The sequence below is a fragment of the Tamandua tetradactyla genome, chromosome 7 (assembly GCF_023851605.1).
Source record: "Tamandua tetradactyla isolate mTamTet1 chromosome 7, mTamTet1.pri, whole genome shotgun sequence".
Taxonomy (NCBI): domain Eukaryota; kingdom Metazoa; phylum Chordata; class Mammalia; order Pilosa; family Myrmecophagidae; genus Tamandua; species Tamandua tetradactyla.
Window position 1 is genome coordinate 60,818,860 of NC_135333.1, and position 27,565 is coordinate 60,846,424.

The window sequence follows — 27,565 nt, forward strand, 5'->3', positions numbered from 1 at the left end:
GCAGATGAGAAAGAGAATGGTGAACTCAAAGAACTGAAAACAGAAATACATTTAGTAATGACAGAAACTATGAGTTTAAGGAATGGTGAAGGGCCTGTACATGTGAACAGGGAAGATAAGCAAAGATCATGTACCTTCTGTGCACTTAAGGGCAAGTAGAAATTTTAGCGGGGAGGATGCTGCATGATAAGATAAATATTTTAAAAAGACCTCTAATGTAGAATAGCTAGGGAAGGAACAAGACTTGAGTCAGGAAGACAAATTTGGAAGCTGCCTGGATGATTCTGCTGAGGTAGATGATGGCAAGGACTAGGATAGTGGCTGTGCAGATGGAGAGATGTAGACAAATTAAAGAGCTATCTGAAGAGAGAATTGTTAGACCTTTGGTGATTGATTAGGTGTGAGAACTGAAGTACAAGGAAGAGTAAAGGTTGGGTGTTAATGTATTTCCCCAGGATGGAAACCAAATTAGGGGTTTGGGTGGGGAGTGAAAAGCAGTTGATGTTGCATGTATTAAATTTATGGTTACTGTGAGTAGGATAGCCAAGAATAGCAGTCTGGGAAGGACAGAAAGAAGAACATGGCTCCAAAGGAGATCGAAAGGAGTAACTGAAGAAAGGAGGAAGAGATCAAAGATGCAAGGGAGAAGACTGTTCAGTAGGGAGTGTTGGCCAACATATCAAGTAAGATGAGGCCAAGATTTAAGGTTAAGGATATTTGTTGTGATTTTGTAAGAGTACTCTTAGTGGAGTGAAGAGAGCAGAAATTAGATTAAAGTGTGTTGAGGGTGGGAGGTAAGAAATTTGTAAGAGTAGCTCTGACACTTTTTTTAGAGAAAGAGAAGATGCTGGCTGAAGGGGGATACAAAGTGGAGGAAGGTATATATGCAGTCCTTTCTCCCCCATAGACTCCAAATTGCTTGTGGATAATTTGTCCTATTTGTCGGCGTTATTGTATATTTTGTCTTGTCCATTTACTAAAGCATATTTCAGATTGTAATTTCCCCAAGGACAGAACGATCTCACCTATTTTTTTTTTTTTTAAAAGGAAAGACAGAGAGAAGGAAGGAAGGATAGAAGGAAGGAAGGAAGGAAGAAAGGGAAACATCTTTAAACATTTTCTTGTTTTATTGTATTTTGTTTTTCCGTTTTTTGTTACATGGGCTGGGGCCGGGAATCGAACCGAGGTCCTCCGGCATAGCAGGCAAGCACTTTGCCCGCTGAGCCACCGCGGCCCGCCTCACCTATTTTTGTGTGTAGCTTCTGGCACATAATATGCATGCAGTAAATGATTGATTATTGAATGAATCAGAAAAGATAGACATTATATTTTCTCTTATTGAATTAAAAAATAAAATACCCTTCTTGTTCCTTATAGATTAAGCACATGATGGCTTTCATTGAACAAGAAGCTAATGAGAAAGCAGAAGAAATAGATGCAAAGGTAAGATTCCATTTTCTATGTAGTTTTAAGTATCAAAGTCTTGTAGTGTTTTCTTTTGCTGAACAGTATTATTAGTAAGTCTGCTTAACAATGTGGTACATAGAACTAGTAAGAATATCTCTGTATCTTCGATGTTTTCTTCAAAAAATATTCCTTTCTAGTTGTTCAGATTGCAATTGTTTTTTTCTTTTCTTTTTTATTCAGATTGCAATTTAATGGAAGGGGATAGAAAAGTAATGGATAGGTTAATTTTCTCATGGAATCCAAAATTCAGACATTTGGCAATGGGTCTAATTGTGATGGTTTTTTAGGGGAGGGTGTAGTATTTTTTATTGTTGTTTTGGCTTTTTCATTACTTTGGGCCCCTTGCACCAATAAAAAGTTTGGATGCATAAAAGACTTGAATGAATACTTTGCCCATCACAAAAATGACATTCATACAGTATTTAAAGTACCTATTATGTTTCCAATTGTACATTATTTATACCAGTTTATTTCCTCAACAGTGTATCAGATTGTCCTTTTCTTTAACTGTAGTTAAAATAAGTAGGCATTTTAAAAGCTTGCTTTTAAATTATGACCAGAATATGTCATCTACCATTTTATTTTCATTGTCTTTTTAACTTATTCTACATTAGTCACATTTTTCACTTGCCAGGACAGCCTAAAAATTGTTATGTACTTGGTATTTAGGACTAAGACTTTCTGAAATCTTGAACTATTAAATTAATTCATAATTTAAGAAAAACTGTTTTGCTTCCTGTAATATATAATAGTCAGTCAGCCCCATTTGACCTAGTTGTGGTCATTGTAGAAGCACTGCAGTTTCTTGTTATTAGCTCCCATATTTCTCTCTGGGCCAAATACAGAAATTTAATTTCAACTGGCAGATACATTCCTAATTAAAAGTCTAATCCTTGTATAATGCCAACATGTGCACTTAATTCCTATGATGTTGGAAATATATTCTTAGGCATTTATTTAAAAATGTGAAAGCTTGGGTACCTGTGCCAAACAGTAAATATTTAAATCAGCAATTTTAGGTACTTTTACCGAAATTATAATTTCATACTACTTAAAATCACAGACATCTGATATGCTAAGATAACCTCAATAATTTGCACTGATAAAACTACAACTTATATTTGTATGATTATTTATAATCTTAAAAGGATTGTAACTTTTATCTCCTTTATTTAACTTACAAGAAAATAATGCAATTTTTTATTATTTCATTTTGCAAGGAAGGACATTAAGACTGAGGTTCCTCAACTTATAAGTTGACCCACAGTAACCCACATCTTCTAAAGTCCTAATTCTGTGTTCTTTCATTACCTTATTGGTAAGCCAGTGGATTGAATTTAGAATATATCATTTTTTTCATTAACAGAATCAGTCTTCTGATTGATAATAACTTTGTTGTTTTAGATATGGAATAAAATAATCATAGGGATTATGGTCATCAGCAACTTAAAATAAAATTTGGTGCAATGAATTAATGTGAATTAATTCCTGGGTAGGCAGAAGAAGAGTTCAACATTGAAAAAGGTCGACTTGTGCAAACTCAAAGACTTAAGATTATGGAATACTATGAGAAGAAAGAAAAGCAGATTGAGCAGCAAAAGAAAATGTAAGTAGATCCTCATCATGGTAATGAGCTGAAGAAGCTTTAAAAAGTTTGTGGGACGAGAGGACTGAGCAGTAACTTTGGAGTTGAGCAGAGATGGGTTCAAGCCCAGACCCAACCACATAATACTGATCTGACTTTGGTTGAGTTATGAATTTGTCTTTTCTTGTTTGTGAAAATGGAAAACACAAATGGAATAACTGCTGTGAAAATGCTTGCTATGTCGTAAATACTCAATAAATACTTCCTTGTTTCCTTATCTTTGAAAATAAGTTGATAGAAACCACTAAATGTGTCTAAGTGCATTTCTCTTTGGTCATTAGAAAGAGAGCTATTTGTTGCTTATCCAGTCTTCATTGTACATATAGAAAGCTTTACATTTATTTCTCTACAGTTTGTCTTTTTATGTGCTGATGATGCTATTTTTCTGTACCTTTTGTAGTCAGATGTCCAATTTGATGAATCAAGCAAGGCTCAAAGTCCTCAGAGCCAGAGATGACCTTATTACAGTGAGTAATTAGCCCTTATTAGGTAGAATATCATAAAATTGTATTCATTTGCCTATTTTAGGTTATTTACTAGTTAATACTAGTTAATTAAGGATTTGATGAGAAGCTTTTTAGAAAACATTTGTTCAGCAATGTTTAAGAATTTGAAGTATGCAAATCATTATACTAGGCATTATGAGAAATAAAAAACTTTCCTAAATATGAATACCAAGGACTGTCACACATATCAGAGACATTATCTTTATTGCTCAAAGTTAATAGGTTCTGTAATGTGGGGTATCTAGTATGTTACCTTTTTTTGAAGATTAATGGCACTAAGTGGGAAGGATTCTGAGAAGGATAATCTAATACATTAGAAATCCTTTTGATGATACATTCCTGATGCACAGTTGTCTGTCTCATATGGTAAATTTAGCTTTTAAAACCAGATGTAAACACCCTAGTGGTTTAGTAAGTTTTATTTCTAGTTTTAACCTATATGTCTTTATTTTCTCTTTGCCTTGACTTTTTCATTCACTTATTTATATTTTATTAGTTGTATTTTCTAATTTGTCTTTATTTAAACTGTTTAATGGCTATATTTTTGTAAGCTGTTTTAAATTCTTTTAAATAAATAAGAAAATTTTAGGTGGCAGAGATAAGATAACTTGACACCTGATATTCAGATCATATGTCAAATAGTCCAATTAAATACTCAGATCGTATGTGATATGAATATTCATTCATTTGTGAAATATTTGATTGTATACTAAGGGTCAGGCACAGATCTATGTACTGGAGTTACATTAAAAAAAAAATCCTTGCCTTCATGGGACCTTAACATCCTAGTGGGTTGTATTTAAATGATTAAAACAAAAATACTGAGTGTCATCTCTTTTTTTTTTTTCTACTTTTCTAAACTTTCGCCTTTTTCAATACTAGTCCTTCTCAATGTCTTCCCCCTCTCTTTAAAATAGTCACATGATTATTTTACACTTCAGTAATATCTCCTTTCATCATACACAGCGATTTTCAAATGTTGAGGGGTGGGCTATAGAGAGACTCCAGTTGTATAGCTTGAACTTATTTTACTTTTAATAAAAGGAAGAAATTCAACTTTGGATAGTTTCTCAAAATACAGTTATCTGAAATTTTCTTTAACAGATGGATCAAAAGTATCACAAACTTAATGAATGTTGTGTTCTGACCTACCAATCGGCTGTTTCCCCATCTCTCCCTCTTCAAGGGCCTCCCCATTCCCTGAGATGTAATAATATTGAAATTAGACCAATTAATAAGCCTACAATGACCTCTAAGTGTTCAAGTGAAAGGAAGAAGTCATATGTCTCTCGCTTTAAATCAAAAGCTAGAGATGATTATGCTTAGTGAGGAAGGCATTCCAAAAAGTCGAGATAGGCTAAAAGTTAGGACTCTTGGGACAAACTTTAGCCAAGTTGTGAAAGCAAAGGAAAAGTTCTTGAAGGAAATTGGAAGTGCTATTCCATTGAACAGAGGAATCAGAGGAATCATAAGAAACTGAAACAGCCTTGTTGTTGATAAGGAGAAAGTTTTACTCGTCTGGATAGAAGATCAAACCAGCCACAACATTCCCTTAAACTAAAGTCTAATCCAAATCAAGGCCCTCACTCTCTTCAATTCTATGAAGGCTGAAAGAGGTGAAGAACCTACAGAAGAAAAGTGTGAAGCAAGCAGAAATTGGTTCAGAAGATTTATGGAAAGAAGGTTTCTCTGTAACATAATCATAATGTACATACGAGGTACACCAGCAGGTGCTGATGTAGAAGCTCAAGCCACTTATCCAGAAGATCTTGCTAAGATAATTGATGAAGGTGGCTACACTAAACAGTAGATTTTCAATGTAGATGAAACAGCCTTCTTCAAAAAGAAGAGGCCATCTAGGACTTCTCATGGCTAGAGAGAAGTCAGTGCCTGGCTTCAAAGCCTCAAAAGACAGACTGACTATCTTGTTAGGGGCTAATGCAGCTGGTGACTTGAAGCTGAAGCCAGTCCTCATTTACCATTCCAAAAATCCTAACGCCCTTAAGAATTATGCTAAATCTACTCTCCCTGAGCTCTGTAAATGGAAGAACAAAGCCTGGATTGCAGCATTATCAATTTAGCATGGATTACTGAATATTTTAATCCTGCTATTGGCACCTACTGCTCAGAAAAAAGAATTGCTTTCAAAATATTGTTATGACAGTGCACCTTGTTATCCAAGAGCTCTGATGGAGATATATAATGATATTATGTTGTTTTCATATCTACTAACACAACATCCATTCTGCAGCCCCTATATCAAGGAGCCATTTGTGCTTGAAAGTCTTTAGTGTTAATATTTTAAAAATACATTTCACAAGGCTATATCTGCATGCCAATTTGAATCCCTTCTGTACCCCAGAAAAGCCATGTTTTCATCCTGACCCAATTTGTAGGGGCAGCCATTTCTTTTAATCCTAAGTCGATATTGTAGGACAGAAACTTTTGATTAGATTTTCTCCATGGAGATGTGTATTAGTTAGGGTTCTCTAGAGAAACATAATCAACAGGGAACACTCACAAATATAAAATTTATAAAAGTGTCTCATGTAACTGCCAGAACGCAGAGTCCAAAGTCCACAGGGCAACCTCGGAAGCCAACGTTTCCGATGGAGGGTCTAGATGAACGCCATCGGAGAGGCTCACAAACTGAAGCAGGAAAAAACCTGTCTCTTCTGAATCCTCGTTAAAAGGCTTCCAGTGCTTAGATTAAGTATCACTCATTGAGAAGACACTCCCCATAGGCTGGTTACAAATGGAATCAGCTGTGGATGCAGCTGACATGATCATGATGTAATTCCATGATATGTCCTCATCACAACAGACAGACCAGCACTTGCCCAAACAGACAAGCACGTACCACTACTTGGCCAAGTTGACGCATGAACCTGACCGTGACAGTCCACCCCTTGTCAACTTGGCAGCTATACATACTGCCTTAAACCATACCTAATTTCTAAATAAAACACACCTTTTTTCTTTCATCTAACAATACTCAACTATCCTCCATATAACTGGAAACACATTAAATCTCTCCAGAATAGGGTGCAAAACCTTGGGTAATATTCATTCTTAAACTTGATATCTTACAACTTAAATGGTATAACATGAACAAAACAGCATTACAGTCCTCGTTTCTGTAACTGATCACGTGGTCGAAGTTCATATTTATCACGCTCTTCTTCCACTACCCATTCGATGTTCCCTTTACCTTCAGCAAACACTTCAGCTGGCCGTGGTTCTTTGCCTGGTGGGGTAACCCAGACTTTCACTTCTGAAGTTTCAGAGCCATTGGTAGTCCTGCTTGGATTGGGTTGTTGCAGTTTTCCATTGATTTTAATCACAGGGCATGGAAATACTAAAAGATGCCCTAGGGGATCTCCTATATTCCAGGAAAACTCTTCTTTATCTCCATTATGTAGTTCCAGTCCTACTTCCCCTGATGGTCAGGGTCAATCACCCCAGACAATAATGTAATTCCCTTCTTGGCTTGTTGATCCAATGGCATATGTAACCAAAAGTGACCAGATGGCAGTCTTAGATTCCAGTTCAATGGAATCATTGTTGTTTCTCCTGGAACAACACTCCTGGAAGCACTCCCTGTTGTGGAACTAAAACTCGTAGACCAGCAGAGCTCAGGGTCGCAGGGATAGGAAGCAGAAATTTTCCTGGTGGATCACTAGGTGTAATAGTGAGTGGTACCACTCCCATTTCCACCCCTTGGTTCCTGGACCCATGGATCCTGGCTATGGGAGAAACAGCACCATACAGCGGACGCTGATTCTGAGCATATGCAGCTTCCTGGAGAACATTACTCCAGTCTTTCAGGATATTGCCACCCAGTTGGCACCATAATTGAGTTTTCAAAAGGCCATTCCACTGTTCTATCAATCCAGCTGCTTCTGGATGATGGGGAACATGGTAAGACTAGAGAATTTCATGAGCATGTGCCCATTCCCGCACTTCATTTCTTGTGAAATGTGTTCCTTGATCAGAAGCAATGCTATGTGGAATACCATGATGATGGATAAGACATTCTGTATGTCCACAGATGGAAGTTTTGGCAGAAGTATTGCATGCAGGGAAAGCAAACCCATATCCAGGGTATGTGTCTATTCCACTTAGAACAAATCACTGCCCCTTCCATGAAGGGAGTGGTCCAGTGTAATCAACCTGCCACCGTGTAGCTGGCTGGTCACCTTGGGGAATAATGTCATATTGGGGGCTGAGTGTGGGTCTTTGCTGCTGGCAGATTGGGCACTCAGCAGTGGCTGTAGCCAAGTCAGCCTTGGTGAGTGGAAGTCCATGTTGCTGAGCCCATGCATGAGCTCCATCCCTACCACCATGACCACTTTGTTCGTGAGCCCATTGGGCAATGACAGGAGTTGCTGGGGAAAGAGGCTGATTGGTATCCACAGAACAGGTCATCTTATCCACTTGATTATTAAAACCTTCCTCTGCTGAAGTCACCCTCTGGTGCACATTCACATGGAACACAAATATCTTCATGTTTTTAGCCCACTCAGAAAGGCCTATCCACATACTTCTTCCCCAGACCTCTTTGTCACCAATTTTCCAATTATGGTCTTTCCAAGTCCCTGACCATCCAGCCAAACCATTAAACAACAGCCCATGAGTCAGTATACAAACGCACCTCTAGCCAGTTCTCCTTCCGAGCAAAATGAACAACCAGGTGCACTGCTCAAAGTTCTGCCCACTGGGAGGATTTCCCCTCACCTCTGTCCTTTAAGGACACCCAGAAAGGGGTTGCAGTGCTGCAGCTGTCCACTTTTCAGTGGTACCCACATATTGTGCTGTACCATCTATAAACCAGGTCCGAGTTTTCTCTTCCTCAGTTAGTTCACTGTAAGGAACTCCCCAAGAGGCCATAGCTCTGGTCTGAGAAAGAGAAGGTAATGTGGCAGGAGTGGAGACCATGGGCATTTGGGCCACTTCTTCATGTAACTTACTTGTGCCTTCAGGACCTGCTCTGGCCCTATCTCGTATATACCATTTCCATTTTACAATAGATTGCTGCTGCACACGCCCAACTTTATGGCTTGGTGGGTCAGACAACACCCAACTCATGATAGGCAACTCAGGTCTCTTGGTAATTTGGTGGCCCATGGTTAAGCGTTCAGTCTCTACTAAGGCCCAGTAGCAGGCCAAAAGTTGTTTCTCAAAAGGAGAGTAGTTATCTGCAGGAGATGGTAAGACTTTGCTCCAAAATCATAAGGGTCTGCGTTGTGATTCTCCTATAGGGACCTGCCAAAGGCTCCAGATAGCATCTCTATTTGCCACTGACACTTCCAGCAGCATTGGATCTGCTGGATCATACGGACCAAGTGGCAGAGCAGCTTGTACAGCAGCCTGGACCTGTCGCCGAGCCTCCTCTTGTTCAGGTCCCCATTCAAAATTGTCAGCTTTTCTGATCACTCAATAGGAGTTGCACACCCAAATGAGGAATATGTTGTCGCCAAAATCCAAAAAGACCAACTCTGCGTTGTGCCTCTTTTTTGGTTGTAGGAGGGGCCAGATGCAGCAACTTATCGTTCACATTAGAAGGGATATCTCGACTTGCCCCACACCACTGGACACCTAGAAATTTCACTGAGGTGGAAGGACCCTGTATTTTTGTTGGATTTATCTCCCATCCTCTGACATGCAAATGCCTTACCAGTAAGTCTAGAGTAGTTGCTATTTCTTGCTCACTAGGTTCAATCAACATGATATCATCAATATAATGGACCAGTGATGTCTTGTGGGAATGAGAAATGATCAAGGCCCCTGCGGACAACATTATGACATAGGCTGGAGAGTTGATATACCCCTGAGGTATAACAGTGAAAGTATATTGCTGACCAGGCCAATTGAAAGCAAACTGTTTCTGGTGGTCCTTACTAATAGCTATTGAGAAAAAAGCATTTGCCAGATCAGTAGCTGCATACCACATACCAGGGGATGTATTGATTTGCTCAAGCAATGATACCACATCTGGAACAGCAGCTGCAATTGGAGTTACCACCTGGTTGAGCTTACAGTAATCCACTGTCATCCTCCAAGACCCATCTGTTTTCTGCACAGGCCAAATAGGAGAGTTGAATGGGGATGTGGTGGGAATCACCACCCCATGCATCCTTCAAGTCCTTAAGAGTGGCAGTAATCTCTGCAATCCCTCCAGGAATCTGGTATTGCTTCTGATTTACTATTTTGCTCAGTAGGGGCAGTTCTAGTGGCTTCCACTTGGCCTTTCCACCATAATAGCCCTCACTGCATGAGTTAGGGCCAGTGTGGGGATTCTGCCAGTTGCTCAGTATGTCTATGCCAATTATACATTCTGGAACAGGGGAAATAACTACAGAATGGGTCTGTGAGACAGACCTGAGTTAAAACTCCATTGATCACCTGGCCTCCATAAGCCCCCACTCTGACTGGTGGACCAGAGTGATGTTTTGGGTCCCCTGGGATTAATGTCACTTCTGAACCAGTGTCTAATAATCCCTGAAATATCTGATCATTTCATTTTCCCCAATGCACAGTTACCTGGTAAAAGGCCGTCAGTCTCCTTGGGGAAGGCTTGGAGGAAGATTAACAGTATAAATTTGTGGCATTGTAACAGGGTTCTCCCCCAAAGGGACCTGGCTTCCCCTTCATTCAAGGTGCTCTGGGTCTGTAAACTGTCTCAAGTCTGGAAATTGATTAAGGGGCTGTGACTCTGTGTTTTTGTAATTCGTGTTAGACTTCTGTTCACTTGACCTAGAACTCTTGTTTATACAGCTTGAACAAGAATTTAGTGGACTGCCCTTCTGTTGTATTTTTAGGTACCCCATGATTTACTTGCCATTGCCACAAATCTCTGCGAGTCATATAATTTTGATGCCTGCTTTGCGTTTGCTATCTATTATAATAGCCACGTCTACCTTGCCTTTGACAGTTAAGTGCTACCACCTGGCTTCTCCCAACTCAGGATCCGGTCATCCCCACTGTGTTTAAGGATTCCAGCTCAGTGATAGCAGTTCCTACAGTAATATCTGACTTACAGAGAAGTGCAACCACAGAGCTCTTCAGGGATGGTGGTGCTAGTCTCACAAATTTATTTCTCACTGTTCTGGTAAAAGGTGCATCCTCTGGGACATTCCTGGGATGTAAGAGCAGGCTTTGCATGATAATTCCAATCTAACATTCCAATCTCTCTAATCCTCTGGATCCCTTCATCTACATTATATCAGGGCAGTTCTGGCTATTCAACCTCAGGTAATGTCAGCCACCTTTTGATCCATGTTTCAACCAACCATCCAAACAGTTAATACTTTTTCTAACCCCTTGAGCTATAACATTGAATGCAGAATCTCTGCTTAGTGGGCCCATATCAATAAATTCAGCCTGATCCAGCCTTATATGCCTTCCACCATTATCCCACACCCTTAAAAATCCATTGCTACACATACTCCCCTGATTTCTGTCGATATAAGTTGGAAAACTCACACACTTATTTTGGAGTATAATGTACCTCCCCATGTGTGATACTTTGTATCTCAACTTTAGGGGCCTGTTGGAACTTCAGTCTAGTTATAGGTCTGGAAGAAATGATGGGTGGTAAGGGTGGGTCATGAAAAGAATTAGAAATATCTTCCAAGCCATTTGCTTCAGGGCCTTCAGTTGCAGTTTCATCTGGTGAGACAGGATTAATCACTCTAGGGCTAATCCCTTCAGGTGTAAGTTGGGTGGCCAATTCCTCAAGGCAGGCTGATAGTTATGTCCTCAGGGCAAACTATTACAGGGTAATCTAGAGAAGACTCAGAATGACCTAGGGTTTCAACCTCACTCCTGACATCATTATCCATCCATATGTCACCATCCCATTTTTCTGGGTCCCACTCCTTTCCACTCCTGGGTCCCACTCCTGCCACTTTAATGGCAGACACCATGCAACACTGAGATTTCAGTTTACATTGTAAAGTTGCTACTCTGACAATATGATTCTGAGTCTGAATTTCAGAGATCTCAAGTCTACAGCTACAAGAAATAAGATTTTCCTTCAGGATACTCATAAAAATGTCTACATCTGTCAGACGGTGCTTAAGCTTCTCGTTTGAAGCCTTAAGCCCATCCCTTTCACTCCTTAATGTAGCCTGTGTATTTAAGTGTATCTAACGACAACCAGCCAACATCTCTGTACCTCTTATTTCCACAAAACTCTGTAATGGTATAAAAAACATTGTCCCCCAGCGCCTGGCTTCATACAAGCGAGGCATTAGGAGACTAGAATGGTGATATTTTGACTATCTCTTTTGCCAACTCACTCCATGGATTGGGAGTGTCATTCTGATTATGCAAATCAGAGTCCTTAGTGCCTTTGAGTCCAGTCAGAGTAGAAAACCATTCATAAAAACCCATTTTTAAGATTCTGTTTCTTAAGAACCACTGCTGGTACCAAGATGTATTAGTTAGGGTTCTCTAGAGAAACAGAATCAACAGGGAACACTCACAGATATAAAATTTATAAAAGTGTCTCATGTGACCACTGGAACTCAGAGTCCAAAATCCACAGGGCAACCTCGGAAGCCAACGATTCAGATGGAGGGTCTGGACAAACTCCACAGGAGAGGCTCGCCAGCCAAAGAAGGAAGAAATCTTTCTCTTCTGAATCCTCCTTAAAGGGTTTCCGGTGATTAGATTAAGCATCACTCATTGCAGAAGACACTCCCCTTTGGCTGATTACAAATGGAATCAGCTGTGGATGCAGCTGACATGCTCATGATTTAATCCCATGAAATGTCCTCATCACAACAGACAGGCCAGCACTTGCCCAACCAGACAAACAGGTACCACCACTTGGCCAAGTTGATGCATGAACCTGACCATGACAAGATGTGACTCCACCCAGACAAGGTGGGTCTTGATTCGTTTACTGGAATCCTTTGAAAGAGGAAATGTTTTAGAGAAAGCTCAGAGCTGACAGGGAGAGCCAATGTAGATGTTTGGCAATTGAGATAATAGCTGGCTGCTAAGCAAGGACTCACAGAAATAGAACTTGGAGAGAAGAAATCTCTGGCCCCGGCAAATGGTAAACTAAGGGTTGAAACCCATAGTTTTGTCCTAGACCAGCTAAGTTAATGCCCATAGACACTTAGAGAGGAAACAACTGGCATCAGAAGCTAGAAGCAGTGGAACTAAGAACAAGGACCAGCAGATGCCAGCCACGTGCCTTCCTAGATCACTTTTCATTAAGCCAACGCATCTTTCTCTGGCTGACTGAGGACATATTTATGGCCTTAGAACTGTAAACTTGTAACATAGTAAATTTCCTTTTTAAAAGCCATTTCACTTCTGGTATATTGAATTCCAGCAACTTAACAGACTAATACAAGTTGCTATAGATTCCTTAGAGAGTTTTGAGCAAAGTCCACTGAAACCTCCTGGAAAGAATTTACCATTCTAGATGCCATTAAGAATATTCATGGTTAATGGCAAGAAGACAAAATATCAGCATTAACAGGGGTATGGAAGAAGTTGGTTCTCATTTTCCTGAATGACCTTGTTGGAGGGGGTGATGGTCAAGACTTAAGTGACGTGAAAATATCAAGAAAATTAGAATTTAAAGTGGAGGCTGTAACTGAACTGCTGCAATCTCATGATAAAACTTGAACAGGTGAAGAGTTACTTTGGATGAGCAAAGAAAGGAGTTCTTGAGATGGAATCTACTTCTGAAGAAGGTGCTGTGAACACTGTTGAAATGACAACAAAGGATTTAGAATATTATAGAAACTTAGTTGATAAAGCAGTGACAGGGTCTGAAAGGATTGTCTCCAATTTTGAAAGAAGTCCTGTGGGGTAAAATGCTTTCAAACAGCATCATATGCCACAGAGAAATCTTTCATAAGAGATAGAGTCAATCAATGTGGCAAACTCCATTGTTGTTATCTTAAGAAATTACCACAGTCACCCCAGCCTTCAGCAACCACGTGTCTTTTTGTTGGAGGATCCTGCCTCAATGTTGATGGTTGCTGACTGATCAGGCTGGTAGTTAGGCAGCATTTTTTTTTCTGTTTAAGATATTTTTATTAACAAATCTTCACACACATATAATCCATACATCATGTACTATCAGTGGTTCACAGTATCATCACATAGTTGTGTATTCATCACCATGATCATTTTTTAGCACATTGCATCACTCCAGAAAAAGAAAACATCATACATCCCATACCCCTTACCCCTCCCTCTCATTGACCAGTAGTAGTATTTCAATCTACCCAATTTATTTTACCCCTTATCCCCCGTTATTTATTTATATAGTATCCATATTTTTTTCACATCATGCAGTCACATTGCAAAAGCTATAACATTATACAATCATCTTCAAAAAAACGTGGCTAGTAAATATGTATAGTATAACATACAAAGCAAAAAAATAAAAAAGCAATCGTTTTCAAAACGTTCTTTTTTATTAATTAAAATAAACGTTTACTGACAATTACGAAGAGATAAATAGAATCAAATTAGTTTTAAAAACATTCAATTGATTTAAAACATTGACTGTTACAGTCACTTAATAGTTTTGAACACTTATAACTACTTTTGTTTCACTTTTAATTAATTTAACTCTGATTTAAAAACTATTTTCACTGCACCTGAGCAGGTCTTGTTGGCCACAGTGAAATGTCTGTGTAAGTACCCATTAAATATGCATTCACATTCATGCTGATATATAATACATATACAGACACAGACAGTAGCAATTCTTATACAGAATTCAAATATTCAGATTTTTCTTTATAATTTTGTTTAATGTGGTAGGATGTTTTTAATGATGACCTAGAATACACTGAAGATTCTACAGGGGCTCCTGAATACTGAAAGGATGATAAATTATATTGTATCCTAACTGTAGTTGGGTTCTTTGAAAATAAGGAATTCATTTCCATAATAGTCACTCTCAGACAGAAATTATTATTGAAATAGTAGGGTGTGTGTTCTGAAATTTTAGCTTGGAACTTCAAAAATTATGGTCTCTATATTAGTATTCATCTCCTGTTTATTTTCCATAATATTTTTTTAATTAAAGTTTGGTTCTGAGCTCCCCCTCCTCCAGACACACTTGCCCAATAATAGAATTCATTAAAGGCATTCAAAGCACTCTTCAACAAGTAGTTATAGGACAGATCCCAGAGTTTGTCATGGGCTACCACAATCCTCTCAGATTTTTCCTTCTAGCTACTCCAGAATATGGGAGGCTAGAGGGCTTAATTTTTTTTTTTATCATCACAATCGAGTTTCCTAATGTTCTTTGTGAATAATAACTTATATGCAAAACTATAAATTTTGAAGCACATCACCACAACTGTAGATCATATTTCAGAGTTTGACATGGCTTACAATTTCACAATTTTAGGTTTTTACTTCTAGCTGCTCTAAAATACTGGAGACTAAGAGATATCAATTTAATGATTCAGCATTCATATTCATTTGTTAAATCCTATCTTCTCTGTATAGCTCCAACATCACCTTTGATCTTTCCATACTTCTCCTTAGGGTTGTTTGGGCTATGGAGATTCTAAATTTTTCATATTAGAAGGGTCTGTCACTAATATGGGGTAGGGAGATGGAACTACTGATGTTCTGGAGAGGCTGGGCTAGGTTCTGGACCAGGGTCCCATATGGAGGGTGCAGGTTTCTGAAAAGTTACTCTAGTGCATAGAACCACTGTGGAATCTGATATATTGCCCTAGGTGTTCTTTAGGATTGGCTGATATGGTCCTGGTTGGGGGTTGGCAGGTTATGATAGGTAGCAAGGTCTAAGCTTGCATAAGAGCAACCTCCAGAGTAGCCTCTCGATTCTATTTGAACTCGCTCTGCCATTGATACTTTATTAGTTACATTTCTTTTCCCCTTTTTGGTCAGCATGGAATTGATGATACCACAGTGTCAGGTCTGGATTCATCCCTGGAAGTCATCTCCCAAGTTGCCAGGGAGACTTTCATCCCTGGACATCATGTTTCACGTGGTGGGGAGGGCAATGATTTCACTTGAACTTGAAGACTTGGGTTTACAGAGAGTGAGGCGACATCTGAGCAACAAAAGAAGTCCTCCAGAAGTAATTTTTAGGCATGCCTATAGTAGTCTAAGCTTCTCGGCTACCTACATAAGCTTCACAAGAGTAAACCTCATGATCGAGGGCATGGCCTATTGATTTGGGTGTCCCTAAATTTTGACAAGTATCAGGGGATTCCCTGATGGTAAGGTTTAATAGTTCCATATTATTAACAGTCCCATCCCTCAGGGGACTTTTGATCATTTGCTTAGTATACTTTAGGATATATCCAGGCATTGCAATAATCTATACAGGATTAAAGAACCCGTTTTTTATACTGTGCTTCCTGTGTTTCATTTGTTCAAATGAGCTATCCAGATAGGTTGAATTACATTATGCACTACAGAAAATTACAGTTCCAGACCAAATAAACCTTTTTTCCATTGGTCTCAAAGTGTATGTGTGGTTCTAAAATATAGGCACTATCTTACTTACCCGTGTTCTGAATTACTTTAACCCCAACCTGTTCAGCTTCGTTCTTACTCTAAATATCAGGTTATATATATATAACAACCTCTCAAAATCCAGAAATAATAATCACCACTCCAGACTTAATGTGTCTGCTCTAAAAGCTTGCAATCTAGGCCCCTGTTTTCTTATAAGCATTTTCTGAAGGTGACCATACTGTTCTTCTTATGTTTATGGCTTATTTTGTTTCACCAAATGTCCCACGTGTTCGTTCACATCATTACATGCCTCAAGACTTTGTTCCTTTTTGTAGCAGCACAGCCTTCTTTCATAAGTATACACCATCATTTTCACTTCTCTGTCAGTGCATCCTTCAGCCACCTGCATTCACAGGGCATCATGTAGGGGGCCCAAAGACCACAGTTCACTAACATTCTCAATTTTAGATAATTTAAATTGTTCCCAGTAGAAAGAAAACCAGTAAACACACCCTCACCAAGTAGGAAATCCAAACCTCCTCTTAACTCTTGTCCCTCACCACATTATTTACCTCTGCTGTGGCTGTAGTAGTGCTGATGGTTTTCTTCTGAACATAGCTCATAGCATGCAATAGCAGTTTTCCCCCTGTACCCTGGACTTACACACTCTTTGTACAAGAATCATATCTTTGAAATAATTCTTGGTAGAACTAATTCATATTTCTAGTGTTAATTAGTGGGAACCCCTTTCAATCTTGTTCATCTTCAATATGATAATATTACTTATAGACCCACTAGAGAACCACCTTCACTCCTGTCCCCTTACATTGGAGTTCAACCACATTAGCTAATGGTTTACCTATCTCTAGCTTCTATGTATCTCTTAGTTCCCTATATTCTGTATTATAAGCCTCTGATTATGCCTTTATGCTGGTCATAAAAGTGGAATCATACAGTATTAATCCTTTTGTGTCTGGCTAATTTCATCCAGCATTATGTCCTCAAAGCCCATCCATCTTGTCATGTGCTTCAGGACATCCTTTTGTCTTACTGCTGCATAATATTCCATTGTATGTATATACCACATATTGTGGGTCCTCTCTTCTGTTGATGGGCATTTGGTTTGCTTCCATCTTTTGGCATTTGTGAATAACGCTGCTGTGAACAACGGTGTGCAAATGTCTGTTTATGTCGGCTTTCAGCTCTTCTAGTTATATACCAAGTAGTGCTATTGCCGGGTCATAGGGCAACTCAAAATTTAGTTTCCTACTTAACTGGCAAACTGTCTTCCATAGTGGCTGCACCATTATACATTCCCACCAGGAGTGCATAAGTGTGCCAGTTTCTCCACATCCTCTCCAACAGTTACAGTTTCCTGTTTAACAGCAGCCATTCTTACAGGTGTGAGGTGGTATCTGGTTGTAGTCTTGATTTGCATTTCCCTTATAGCCAATGAAAATGAGCATCTCATCATGTGCATTTGAATCATCTGTATTTGCTCTTCATAAAAATGCCTATTCATGTCTTTAACCCATTTTATAATTGGGTTGTTTGTTCTTTTATTGTTGAGTTGTATGATTTCTTTGTATATACACCAAATCAAACCTTTCTCTGATATGCGATTTCCAAATATTTTCTCCCATTGAGTTGACTGCCTCTTCACCTTTTTGACAGTCTTTTGAGGTGAAGAAGCATTTGATTTTGAGGAGTTCCTATTTATCTATTTTTTCTTTTGTGCTTGTGCTTTGGGTGTAAAGTTTGGGAAGCTACCTCCTATTGCTAGGTCTTGAAGATGTTTTCCTATATTTTCTTCTAGAAGCTTTATGGTGCTAGTTCTTATATTTAGGTGTTTGATCCACTTTGCGTTAATTTTTGTGTAGGGTATAAGACAGGGATCCTCTTTCATTCTTTTGGTGATTGATATCCAGTTCTTCCATGCCCAATGATTGAAAAGACTATTTTGTCTCAGGTCAGAGGATTTGGGGGCCTTGTCGAAAATCATTTGACTGTAGATTTGGTGGTCTATTTCCATACTCTCGATTTGATTCCATGGGTCAGTGCTTCTATCTTTGTGCCAGTACCATGCTGTTTTGACCAGTGTGGCTTTAAAATAGGTTTTAAAGTCAGGGAGTGTTAATCCTCCCACGTTGTTCTTCTTTTTTAGGATGCTTTTAGCTATCCGTGTCTCTTTCCCTTCCAGATGAATTTGGTAATTAGCTTTTCCAAATCTTCAAAGTAAGTTGTCGGAATTCTCATTGCTACTCTGTTGAATCTGTAGATCAATTTGGGGAGAATTGACATCTTAACTATATTTAACCTTCCTCGCAGGAGGAGGGAATGCCTTTCTACCAACTTAGATCTCCTTTGATTTCATTTACAAATGTTAGGTAGTTTTCAGTGTACCAGTCCTTTATGTCCCTAGCTAATTTCATTCCTAGGTACTTGATGCTTTTTTTTTTTAATATAGCAACATAGAAACACGAACATTCTTACTATATGATCATTCCATTCTTCATATAATCAATGACTCACAATATCATCACATAGTTGTATATTCATCACCATGATCATTTCATAGAACATTTGTATCAATTCAGAAAAATAAATAAAAAGAAAAAGGAAAAAAACTCATATATACCATACCCTTTACCCCTCCCTCTCATTGACTGCTAGTATTTCCATCTACCCAATGTATTCTAGCCTTTGTTTCCCCTGTTTTTTTCTATACCTCTTACCACTACCTTTCATCGATCACTAGCATTTCAGTCTACTAAATTTATTTTAACATTTGTTCCCCCAATTATTTATTTTATTTTTAATCCCTGTTTTACTCATCTGTCTATAACATAGGTAAAAGGAGCATTAGACACAAGGTTTTTAAATCATACAGTCATATTGCAAAAGCTATATCATTATACAGTCATCTTCAAGAAACTACTGGAACACAGCTCTACATTTTCAGGCAGTTCCCTCCAGCCTCTTTAATATATGTTAACTCAAAAGGGGATATCTATATAATGTGTAAGAATAACCTCCAGGATAACCTCTCGACTCTGAGATCTCTCAGCCACTGACACTTTATTTTATTTCATTACTCTCTTCCCTGCTTTCGGCCAAGAAGGTTTTCTCATTTCCTTGATTCTGAATCCCAGCTTATTCTAGGATTTCTGTCCCACGTTCCCAGGAATGTCCACGCCCCTGGGAGTCATTTCACATGTAGAGAGGGAGAGGGCAGTGAGTTTGCTTGTTGTGTTGGCTGAGAGAAAGGCCACATCTGAACAACAGAAGAGGTTCTCTGGGGGTGACTTTTAGGCCTAATTTTAAGTAGTCTTAGCCTATCCTTTGTGGGGGGTGAGTTTCATATGAACAACCCCCCAGATTGAGGTCTAGGCCTATTGCTTTATTGTCCCCACTGCTTGTGAGAATATCAGGAATTCTCCACATGGGGAATTTGAATTTTCCCCCTTTCTCGCCATTCCCCCAGGTGAACTTTGGAAATACTTTTTTATTCACTGTTCAAAAAATCACTCTGAAATTTATCAGGGCATCACTCTGGACAAATCTACAAACTCTTATGCCCTACTCAAGGTTCCATGTACTTATGGTGTTCAACTAAATTGTCCACATAAGTTATATTAGGAAATGCACTAGTGAAATTATAAATTTTGTACCAAATAAACATTTTCTGCTTTAGTCTTACACATAAGTTAAAGTTTTAAAATGTGAATTACCATCTATTTTCAACACCCTGCAATATTCACATTACTTTGTTCTTCCTCATACAAAAACATTTTTTAATTTCTACATTTAGTCACTATCTTTGTACACTACAGGCATTCCTAGATTATACCATATCAATATTTACCATCTATCTTTCCTTCTGATTTCATTTGTGTCGCAACCCTCCTCCCTCTATCATTCTCACATTCAGCTTCATTCAGTGTACTAACATTATTGTATTAGTAAGGTAATATTGTGCTGTCCATTTCTGAAGTTTTACAGTCAGTCCTGTTGCACAATTTGTATCCCTTCAGCTCCAGTTACCCAAAATCTACCTTATTTTTATCTCCTGATGGTCTCTGTTCTTAGCTGAAATTCTCCAAGTTCATTCATTAATGTTAATCCATATCAGTGAGACCATACAGTATTTATACTTTTGTTTCTGGCTAATCTCACTCAATATAATGTCCTCAAGGTCCATCCATTGTTGTTACATACTTCATAACTTTATTCTATCTTACAGCTGCATAATATTCCATCATATATATGTATCACAGCTTGTTTAGCCACTTGTCTCTTGATGGGTATTTGGGCTGTTTCCATCACTTGGCAATTGTAAATAATGCTGCTATAAACATTGGTGTGCAAATGTCCATTTGTGTCCTTCCCTTCAGGTCCTCTGAGTAGATACTTAGCAATGATATTGCCGGATCATATGGCAATCCTATACTTAGCTTCTTGAGGAACCACCAAACTGCCTTCCACAGCGATTGTACCATTTCACATTCCTACCAACAGTGGATAAGTGTACCTCTTTCTCCACATCCCCTCCAGCACGTGTCATTTTCTACTTTATTGATAATGGCCATTCTGGTGGGTGTGAGATGATATCTCATGGTGGTTTGGATTTGCATTTCCCTGATAGCCAGGGAAGTTGAGCATCTTTTCATGTGCCTTTTGGCTATTTGTATTTCCTCTTCTTAGAAGTGTTTGTTCATGTCTTTTGCCCATTTTGTAATTGAGTTGTCTTTTTGTGGTTGACTTTAACAACCTCTTTATATATTCTGGCTACTAGACCTTTATCTGATATATCATTTCCAAATACTGTCTCCCATTGTGTAGGCTGACTTTTTACTTTCTTGACGAAGTTCTTTGACACACAAAAGTTTTTAATTTTGAGGAGTTCCCATTTATTTCTTTCTCTCATGCTTTGGGTGTTAGATCTAGGAAACTGCCTTCTATTATAAGATATCTCCCTACATTTTCTTCTAAAACTTTTATGGTCTTAGATCTAATGTTTAGGTCTTTGATCTATTTTGAGTTAATTTTTGTATAGGGTTTGAGATATGGATCCTCTTTCCTTCTTTTGCATGTGGATATCCAGTTCTCTAGGCACCATTTATTGAAGAGACTGTTCTATCCCAGGTGAGTTGGCTTGACTGCCTTATCAAAGATCAATTGTCCATAGATGAGAGGGTCTACATTTGAACACTCTATTCTATTCCATTGGTCAGTATATCTATCCTTATGCTAGTTCCATGGTGTTTTGACCACTGTAGCTTCATAATACTCCTTAAAATCAGGTAACATGAGGCCTCCAACTTCATTTTTCTTTCTCAGGATATTTTTAGCTATTCGGGGCACACTGCCCCTCCAGATAAATTTGCTTATTGATTTTTCTAGTTCTGAAAAGTAAGTTTTTGGGATTTTAATTAGTATTGCCTTGAATGTGTAAATGAATTTAGGTAGAATTGACATCTTAACTATATTTAGTCTTTCAGTCCATGAACATGGTATGCCCTTCCATTTATTTAGGTCTTCTGTGATTTCTTTCAGCAATTTCTTGTCGTTTTCTTTGTATAGGTCTGTGTATCCTTAAATTTATTCCTAAATTTGTTCTTTTGGTTGCAATTGCAAATGAAATTTTTTTTCTTGATTTCCTCTTCAGATTGTTCATCTATAGTGTATAGGAACACTACAGATTTTTCAGTGTTGATCTTGTAACCTGCCAATTTGCTGTATTCACTTATTAGCTCTAGTAGTTTTGCTGTGGATTTTTCGATGTAAAGTATCATATCATCTGCAAACAGTGAGACTTTTACTTCTCCCTTTCCAATTTTGATACCTTGTGTTTCTTTTTCTCGTCTAATTACTCTGGCTTGAACTTCCAACACAATGTTGAATAACAGTGGTGATGGTGGACATCCTTGTTTCATTCCTGATCTTAGGGGGAAAGATTTCAGGTTTTCCCTGTTGAAGATGATGTTAGGGTGGGTTTTTCATATATTCCCTTTATCATTTTGAGGAATTTCTCTTCTATTCCTATCCTTTGAAGTGTTTTCAACAAGAAAGGATGTTGAATTTTGCCAAATGCCTTTCTGCATCAATTGAAATGATCTTATGGTTTTTCTGCTTTTATTTGTTGATAGAGTATATTACATTAATTGATTTTCTTATGTTGAACCATCCTTGCATACCTGGGATGAATCCTACTTGGTCATGGTGTATCATTCTTTTAATGTGCTGATGGATTCAATTTGCAAGAATTTTATTGAGGATTTTTGCACCTATATTCATTAGAGAGATTGGTGTGTAGTTTTCTTTCTTCTAACATCTTTGTCTGGCTTGGTATGAGGGTGATGTTGGCTTCATTGAATGAGTTAGGTAGGCTTCCCTTCCTTCAATTTTTTTGTAGAGTTTGAGCAGGATTGGTACTAATTCTTTCTTGAATGTTTGGTAGAACTCACATGTGAAGCCATCTGGTCCTGAACTTAGCTTTTTTGGGAGCTTCTTGGTGACTAAATTAGTTTCTTGTGATTGGTTTGTTGAGGTCATCTATTTCTTCTCAAGTCAGTGTCAGTTGTTCATGCCTTTTGTGCTGGTTTGAAAGGAAGTATACCCCCTAAGAAAAGCCATGTTTTAATATAAATCCCATTTCATAAAGGTAGAATAATCTCTATTCAGTGCTGTACGTTTGAAACTGTAATGAGGTCATCTCCCTGGATGATGTGATTTAGTCAAGAGTGGTTGTTAAACTGGATTAAGGGACGAGACATGTCTCTACCCATTTGGGTGGGTCTTGATTGTTTTATTGGAGTCCTATAAAAGAGGAAATATTTTGGAGAATGAGGATTCAGAGAGAGCAGAATGATGTAGCCATGAGATGCAGAGAGTCCATGAGCCAGCAACCTTTGGAGATGAAGGAAAATGCCTCCCAGGGAGCTTCATGAAACAGGAAGCCAGGAGAGTAAGCTAGCAGATGATGCCTTGTTCGCCATGTGCCCTTCCAGCTGAGAGAGAAGCCCTGACTGTTTGCCATGTGCCTTCTCACTTGAGAGAGAAACCCTGAATTTCATCGGCCTTCTTGAACCAAGGTATCTTTCCCTGGATGCCTTTGATTGGACATTTCTTTAGACTTGTTTTAATTGGGACATTTTCTTGGCCTTGGAACTGTAAACCAGCAGCTCATTAAATTCCCCCCTTTAAAAGCCATTCCATTTCTGGTATATTGCATTCTACCAGCTAGCAAACTAGAACACCTTTCTAGAAAGTTGTCCATTTCATCTACATTGTCTAGTTTGTTAGCATAAAGTTGTTCATAGTGTCCTCTCATTACCTCCATTATTTCTGTGCTGTCAGTGTTTATGTCTCCTCTTCCATTTCTGATTTTATTTATTTGTATCCTCTCTCTTCTTCTTTTTGTCAACCTTGCTAAGGGTCCATCAATCTTATTGATTATCTCATAGAGCCAACTTCTGGTTTTGTTGATTTTCTTGATTGTTTTCATGTTCTCAATTTCATTTATTTCTGCTCTAATCTTTGTTCTTTCCTTTTGCTCGCTTTGGGGTTAGTTTGCTGTTCTTTCTCCACTTCTTCCAAGTGGACAGTTAATTCCTCAATTTTTGCCCTTTCTTCTTTTTTGATATAGGCATTTAGGGCAAAAAATTTCCCTTAGCACTGCCCTTGCTGTGTCCCATAAGTTTTTTTTTTTTTTAATTTTTTATTAATTAAAAAAATTACAAGAAACACAAACATTCCCAACACATACACTCAGCAATTCACAATATCATCACATAGTTGCATATTCATCATCATGATCATTTCCCAGAACATTAACATCAATTCAGAAAAAGAAATAAAAAGACAACAGAAAAATATAACAAACAGAAAAAAAAATTTTACAGGCCATACCCCTTACTGATCCCTTTCATTGATCACTAGCATGTCAAACTAAACTATTTTAACATTTGTTCCCCCTATTCGTTATTTTTATTCCATATGTTCCTCTCATCTGTTGACAAGGTAGATAAAAGGAGCATCAGACACAAGGTTTTCACAATCACACAGTCACATTGTGAAAGCTATATCATTATACAATCATCATCAAGAAACATGGCTACTGGAACACAGCTCTACATTTTCAGGCAGTTCCCTCCAGCCTCTCCATTACATCTTGGATAACAAGGTGATATCTACTTAATGCATAAGAATAACCTCCAGGATAACCTCTTGACTCTGTTTGGAATGTCTCAGCCATTGACACTGTCTCATTTCACTCTTCCCCCTTTTGGTTGAGAAGGTTTTCTCAATCCCTTGATGCTGTGTCTCAGCTCATTCTGGGATTTCTGTCCCACGCTGCCAGGAAGATCCACACCCCTGGGAGTCATGTCTCACTTAGACAGGCGGAGGGTGGTCAGTCTGCTTGCTGTGTTGACTGGAGAGAGAGGCCACATCTGAGCAACAAAAGAGGTTCTCTTTGGGGTGACTCTTAGGCTTAATTTTAAGTAGGCTTGACCTATCCTTTGTGGGGTTAAGTTTTATATGAACAAACCCCAAGACTGGGGGCTCAGCCTATAGCTTTGGTTGTCCACACTGCTTGTGAGAATATCAAGAATTCAACTTGGGGACGTTGAGTTTTCCCCCTATCTCACCATTCCCCAAAGGGGACTTTGCCAATATTTTCCACTCACTGATCAAATCACTCTGGGATTCATCAGGGCATCACCTGGACAAACCAACAAAATCTCATGTCCTATACAATGTTCCATGTACTTAAGGTGTTCAATCAACTATCTATATAAGTTATATTAGGAGATGCATTAGTCAAAGTAGATTTATACCAAATAAACATTTTTTGCTTTAGTCTTACACATTAGTTGAAATTTTAAAATATTATTAATTACCATCTATTTTCAGCACACTGCAGTAATGACATTCTTTTATTCTTCCTCATGCAAAAACATTTTTAAATTTGTACATTTAGTCACTATCATTATACATTCTAGGCATTCCTAGATTACACCATCTCAATCTTTATTGTCTATCTTTCTTTGTGATTTCATTTATGCCCCAGCCCTCCTCCCTCTATCATTCTCATGTTCAGCTTCATTCAGTGTTTTAACATAATTGTATTACAGTTAGGTAATATTGTGCTGTCCATTTCTGAGTTTTTATATTCAGTCCTGTTGCACAATCTGTATCCCTTCAGCTCCAGTTACCCAATATCTTACCCTATTTCTATCTTCTTATGGTCTCTGTTACCAAGGAAATATTCCAAGTTTATTCACTAATGTCAGTTCGTATCAGTGAGACCATACAGTATTTGTCCTTTTGTTTTTGGCTAATCACACTCAGCATAATGTCCTTAAGGTCCATTCATGTTGTTACATACTTCATAACTTGATTCTGTCTTACAGCTGCATAATATTCCATCTTATGTAAATGTCACAGTTTGTTTAGTCAACTGTCTGTTGATGGACATTTTGGCTGTTTCCATCTCTTGGTAATTGTTAATAATGCTGCTATAAACATTGGTGTGTAAATGTCCATTTGTGTCCTTGGCCTCGTGTCCTTTGAGTAGAGACAGCATATAGATGGGTCCTGTTTTCCATAAGTTTTTGAAAATGAAAACACAACATCTCAAAACTTATATTATGTTGTTTTCATTTTCATTTGCGTCAAGATTTTTACAGATTTCTTGTGATTTCTTCCTTGACCCACTGCTTGTTTAAGAGTATGTTGTTGAGTCTCCATATATTTGTGAATTTTCTGGCACTCTGCCTATTATTGATTTCCAACTGCATTCCTTTATAATGAAGAAAGTGTTTTGTATGATTTCAGTCTTTTTAAATTTATTGAGACTTGGTTTGTGACCTAGCATATGGTCTATCCTTGAGAATGATTCATGAGCACTTGAGGAATAGGTGTATCCTGCTATTGTGGGGTGTAATGTTCTATAAATCACTGTTAGGTCTAGATCATTTACTGTATTCTCTATTTCTTTATTGATCCTCTGTCTAGATGTTCCGTCCACTGATGAGAGTGGGGAATTGAAGTCTCCAACTATTATGGTAGATGTGTCTGTTTCACTTTTCAGTGTTTGCCTTATGTATTTTGGAGCATTCTATCTTGGTGCATAAATATTTGTGATTGTTATGTCTTCTTCTTGAATTGCTCTTCTTATTAATACATAGTGTCCTTCTTTGTCTCTTTTAATTGTTTTACATTTGAAGTCTAGTTTGTTGGATGTTAGTATAGCTATTCCTGTTCTTTTCTGATTTTCATTTGCATGAAATATCTTTTCCTAACCTTCCACTTTCAACCTGTGTTTATCCTTGGGTCTAAGATGCATCTCCTGTAGACAGCATATAGATGGGTCCTGTTTTTTTAATCTATTCTATCAGTCTGTATCTTTTGACTGGGGAGTTTAATCCATTAACCTTTAGTGTTATTACTGTAAGGGCAGTACTTTGTTTTACCATTTTGCCTTTTGGATTTTATACGTCATATCTAGTTTTCCTTCTTTTTACCTTTACTAATCGTCTTCATTTCTACACTCTTCTCCACACCTCTCTCCCCTGTCTTTTATGTATCTGTCTCTAGTGCTCTCATTAGTATTTCTTGCAGAGCTGGTCTCTTGGGCACACATTCTCTCAGTGATCTTTTGGTCTGAAATGTTTTAATTTCCCCCTCATTTAAAAAAATTTTTTTTATTAATTAAAAAATTAAGAACAAACAAAAACATTAAACATTAACATATAATTCTGTTCTACATATATATTCAGTAATTCTCAATATCATCACATAGTTGCATATTCATCATTTCTTAGAACATTTGCATCAATTCAGAAAAAGAAATAAAAAGACAACAGAAAAGAAATAAAACAAGAACAGAAAAAAAAAAGATTATACATACCATATCCCTTACCCCTCACTTTCATTTATCACTAGCATTTCAAACTAAATTTATTTTAACATTTGTTCCCCCTATTCTTTATTTTTATTCCATATGTTCTACTCGTTTCTTGACAAGGTAGATAAAAGGAGCATCGGAGACAAGGTTGTCACAATCACACAGTCACATTGTGACAGCTGTATCATTATTCAATCATCCTTGAGAAACATGGCTACTGGAACACAGCTCTACATTTTCAGGTGCTTCCCTCCAGCCTCTCCATTACATCTTGAATAACAAGATGATATTTACTTAATGCATAAGAATAACCTCTAGGATAACCTCTCGACTCTGTTTGGAATCTCTCAGCCATTGACACTTTATTTTGTCTCATTTCACTCTTCCTCCTTTTAGTCGAGAAGGTTTTCTCAATTCCTTGATGCTGAGTCTCAGCTCATTCTAGGATTTCTGTCCCACGTTGCCAGGAAGGTCCACACCCCTGGGAGTTATGTCCCATGTAGACAGGGGGAGGGTGGTGAGATTGCTTGTTGTGTTGGCTGGAGAGAGAGGCCA

The 27,565-nt window shown here is 38.1% G+C and overlaps 1 protein-coding gene across 2 annotated transcripts in view; it reads left to right on the forward strand.

Moving 5' to 3' along the window:
- Positions 1-27,565, forward strand: part of ATP6V1E1 (ATPase H+ transporting V1 subunit E1) — a 51,314-nt gene that overhangs the window by 4,693 nt on the left and 19,056 nt on the right. Inside the window, exons 1-4 of one of the 2 annotated variants that reach the window (XM_077169581.1) lie at positions 238-292; positions 1,378-1,443; positions 2,964-3,073; positions 3,513-3,579. In XM_077169581.1, the coding sequence (XP_077025696.1) occupies positions 1,387-1,443; positions 2,964-3,073; positions 3,513-3,579 (234 nt within the window). In that variant the 5' untranslated portion in view covers positions 238-292; positions 1,378-1,386. Of the gene's footprint in view, positions 1-237; positions 293-1,377; positions 1,444-2,963; positions 3,074-3,512; positions 3,580-27,565 lie in introns of those variants that run through there. The other variant, XM_077169580.1, reaches the window with a different exon arrangement.